Genomic DNA, 3920 nt, shown 5'->3' on the forward strand with positions numbered 1-3920 from the left:
CTACATCGTTCCCAACAGGTTAATTATTACCACCATCACACATACGATCTGCATAATATGGCTTATTTATTTGGCGCTTCGTTTATCTAGAAATCACACTAATTTAATCATTAAGCGGGTGACTCTCAGATTGAAATCCATCAACAGCAAAGCGTGCAAGGTATTATAGTCCAAGTCATGGTGACTCTCAGATTGGAATCCATCAACAGCAAAGCTCATAGATCACATGAATTAAAATCATGGTTTAGATAGTAAAAAAATGAGGAATATTTTACATGAAAATCTAATCCTAATAATGATTCTAAGTACATATTTGCAATTCTGATGATAACTCTATCTGTATTAATTTTCTGCATTGTATGATTCACAAAATCGCTTCAATTCATTGCTATTACAGACTCGATATTGTTCTAAACAATTTTGTGCTGTGGTGTTTCGAATTATAATGGTTGCTGTTTTGATGTTAATTAAAAAAACATAATAGTAGGTGCATTACAATACCAATGTCATGCTAAATTTCTAACCGGCATTTAACTTGGCTAATTACAAAACAAACATGTAAAACATTTCAAACACAGTCAAATTCATTTCAAACAATATACGATGAACAATATAAAAGAAACACTAATAATATACAACTATTTGTAAATCCAAAAACTTCATAAATTCACTTGAAAAACAATTATCCGTCATAGACACTGTCAATCAAAATGTCAAATAATTACAAAGCAATCCTAACTATTTTCTGTTGCACTGGCTTCCAATGGTACCACAACAACAATGGCTACACATCATCATTCTCCTTCGCTGTGTCTCGGACCTCAGCATCGAAACTACAAAAGAAAAAATTCAAAATAACAAAACAAAACAAATTGGTAATCTATCAGTACACATTTCGCATCCTAATACATTGCGATATTAGGATAGTTATGGGCAAAACACAGAAAAAATTTGGTGCAGCACTTAACTCTTTCTCCAGTTTGATCTTTTTCAATGGTCGCACAACTGAACAATTAAATTTGTCTTCCATAGAATCATTATAATTCTCAGACGGTGTCAACAAAGTCAAAGAAACGTCATCATCATTTGTACTGCCACAAGTCTGGCTTTCAAAATCCTGGAAAGAAATAAAAAAATTTAATTTACATCATAAGTAATTAGATTACATTAGACAAAGAACACATGTATATTGACAATAAATCTCATATAATTCGCTAATACTGCGACTTTTTCTGGTTCTGATGGAACCATACAGTTATCAACAGCATCATCAAATGTTGTGTCCTCCTGGAAAGAAAAAAAATAATTTTAATTAAAACAGAACAAAATGCTAAGTAAAAAAAATAAAAGGAACAGTTTATTAAAAAAAAATGAACGACTATTTTAAGAGGAAAAGACACACATTTACGTCAACAACAAACTTGAGGAACGCTGCAACAATCGATTCATCGCAGCAAACTTTTGCTACTTGATATCTCGACTCCCTGTATGCGTGTAAATTATTTTTTTTCACATTCACCTTAAACAACATGGATTTTCCATTCAGACCGTTCAACTCAGATGGATAAGTTTCTAAATCAGCACCCTGCAAAAAATATGTTGTACAAAGTTAATTTAAATAATAGCAACTTCAAAAGGATAAAACTCTACGGTTATCAAAATACAAAGGAGTGACAACCAAACCCTTTTGAAATGATTCTCACGTAAATCGACAACACTCATACCCAGCAAAGCCACACAGTCTTTATCGAATAGTATGAACGAAGCAGAATCTGTACCATCAACCACTCTCACTTGAACACTAAATCTGCAAAACGTCAACAATGGTTGTCTTACATTCGCATATAAAAAAAAACAACTTTTATGCAAATAGTATAAGAAAAAAAATTAACTCACTTTGGATGATAATCCGACCAATGTTTCTGGCAGTTATTACAATACCACTTCTCAAAATCTTCAGAAACAGAATACGGACATCTCTTGCATGATTTGTACCACCAGTTGTACTTGTTCTCAATCGACTTTATGGTTCCATAAGTGATGCATGTTGTGACCTCACTGCAATCCTTTATATCATTGATACACTTCCTCTCAGTATCCTTTAAGAAATCATTCTCAAAAGAATACGATGATTGGCTCGACAACTGAGTCAACAATTGACTGCTGTCCACAAGATCAGACGAAAGACACCTAAAAATAATTAAACAGAAAATAGTCAGGACACATGCCAACATCACCGCATGAAAGGGAAATCGATTTCATTTCTCAATTTACACTACAAACATAAAGAACAACACACCACACCTTTTTCTAAAGGCCGCTATCTCAGGAACACTGGAATCAGTGATGATCCTTGTTGTATACTTTGTATTTGTTATTCCTATCTTACATATACAATAAAATATACAATACACAGATATACAAAAAAAAATGCCACATAGCTAACGAACGAAAGACATGAAAAAATACCCTTGAAACCCTTTATTCTCGCAAGCTGAATGATTATAACATTCTGAGCAGAGTAATTACTCGCCAAGAAAGTCTGCACTTCGTCAACGTACTGCTCCCACAAAGTACACTCAAGCTTCTTCCCACTATTTTTGCAGTGATAAGAAGGAACATGCAATATATTTTAAGCACACACATAACACAGTGATATATTTCACAAAAGCATTCCATATCGACAAAGGGTAATACCTGAGATTGTCCAGCTCCAACACAACCATTTTTGTTTTTCTACCAGCGATTACATGCTCGCGAACTTCGCCTATACCATATAGCAAACCAATAACATCTGCACGAAAAAGAAGGACGGCTTACGACAATGTTATCAAAACAAAAAATAGTGTTAAAGACAAAAAAACATTACCCACTAAATAAGGAGAGCCATGTCCTTCATTCGCAATGGTGTCAAACTGAACAAAATCAAATCAATGGACAGGAATCACAGCATCAGCAATGAATGTAAGATCCGTCCTGAGGTTAAAAGACAAGCGATAGTCGTGTCTAGTTGGCCTATAATTATCATTATTTAATCCAACCCCAAAATTTTTAATAAAATAAGCCTATCCTTCACGAATTTTTTCCGCACTTGCAAAGAACCTTTAACAGTGGCATGGACCCATCCCCTCTACAAAAATACACGTGAAGAAATCGTTCATCCAAAATGAAACGTAAACAGAGACAACAAAACAAAGTAAAAAAATGAGAGTGTATTTACCTGTTCATCCAACAGAACCATCTCCAAGTTGTCATCTAAATTACGACGCTGAAAATTAGGAACTTTCCAACTCCTCAGTACCCTCACCTTAATCCTCCAATCCTCCTTGGTAGGGTTAAGGTCCCTTATGAAATCATATTTGGAGAACATAATGTAGAACAAAAGGGTACAAATAGAAAAAAGAGAAGCAAAATGAATCCGTACTTGGAGCTACGAAATGGACGAAGCCTGTAGAAGAAAAGGCTGCGAATAAAAAAAATGATTATGGGTTTAGGCTTTGGAAGTGGAGGTAGGTTTTCGTGATTTCGTGAGCAAAAGGAGAGTTCCCAATTACATATATCTTATTTATAGGGAAAGTCAGAATTTATTTATTTTAAAAAATTTGAGTGCTTGTAGAATACACTTCACCATTACCAATGCAGAAAATAGTGGAGGGAGTTATACAACTGTTTGCCACAAACGAATTTTGAATTTCAAATATTATCCCACCCTTTTTACAATTTTTTTTTTGCGAAAAGTAAAAGATCTCCAAAATAGGCAACTTTTCAAACTCTTCTCAAGTGTGAACACAAAGCTAAGGATGAAGGACAAAGCGACAAGTCAGCAAAGTTTCCAATAGTGGATTTAAGATTATATTTATTAAGATTTGAGATAAATAAATAAACAATTGGGGAGAGGGAAGAGGGGAACAATGCTTTAT

The 3920-nt window shown here is 34.1% G+C and overlaps 1 protein-coding gene across 1 annotated transcript; it reads right to left on the reverse strand.

The window, feature by feature from the left end:
* Positions 1–784: 784 nt before the first annotated feature.
* Positions 785–3370, reverse strand: LOC133317485 (uncharacterized). The gene is made up of 11 exons (XM_061519348.1): positions 3221–3370; positions 2870–2915; positions 2698–2794; positions 2470–2594; positions 2305–2380; positions 1897–2190; positions 1684–1807; positions 1520–1585; positions 1222–1287; positions 969–1117; positions 785–833 (listed from the first exon to the last, which is right to left on the reverse strand). Exons 1-11 carry the CDS (start codon positions 3368–3370, stop codon positions 785–787), a joined length of 1242 nt encoding a protein of 413 aa, XP_061375332.1.
* Between the last annotated feature and the right edge of the window lie 550 nt (positions 3371–3920).

Source organism: Gastrolobium bilobum, unplaced genomic scaffold (assembly GCF_033153095.1).
Source record: "Gastrolobium bilobum isolate Gb01-03AN ecotype WA unplaced genomic scaffold, APGP_CSIRO_Gbil_v1 utg5950, whole genome shotgun sequence".
Lineage (NCBI taxonomy): Eukaryota > Viridiplantae > Streptophyta > Magnoliopsida > Fabales > Fabaceae > Gastrolobium > Gastrolobium bilobum.

Excerpts from the sequence above, each read along its gene's own strand:
- LOC133317485 (XM_061519348.1), bottom strand. The coding sequence starts at position 3,370 with ATGTTCTCCAAATATGATTTCATAAGGGACCTTAACCCTACCAAGGAG. Across the intron at positions 2,595-2,697 it reads TTGGAGCTGGACAATCTCAG|TGGGAAGAAGCTTGAGTGTA; the intron begins GTATTACCCTTT and ends CTGCAAAAATAG. Across the intron at positions 2,381-2,469 it reads GAGAATAAAGGGTTTCAAGG|GAATAACAAATACAAAGTAT; the intron begins GTATTTTTTCAT and ends TATGTAAGATAG.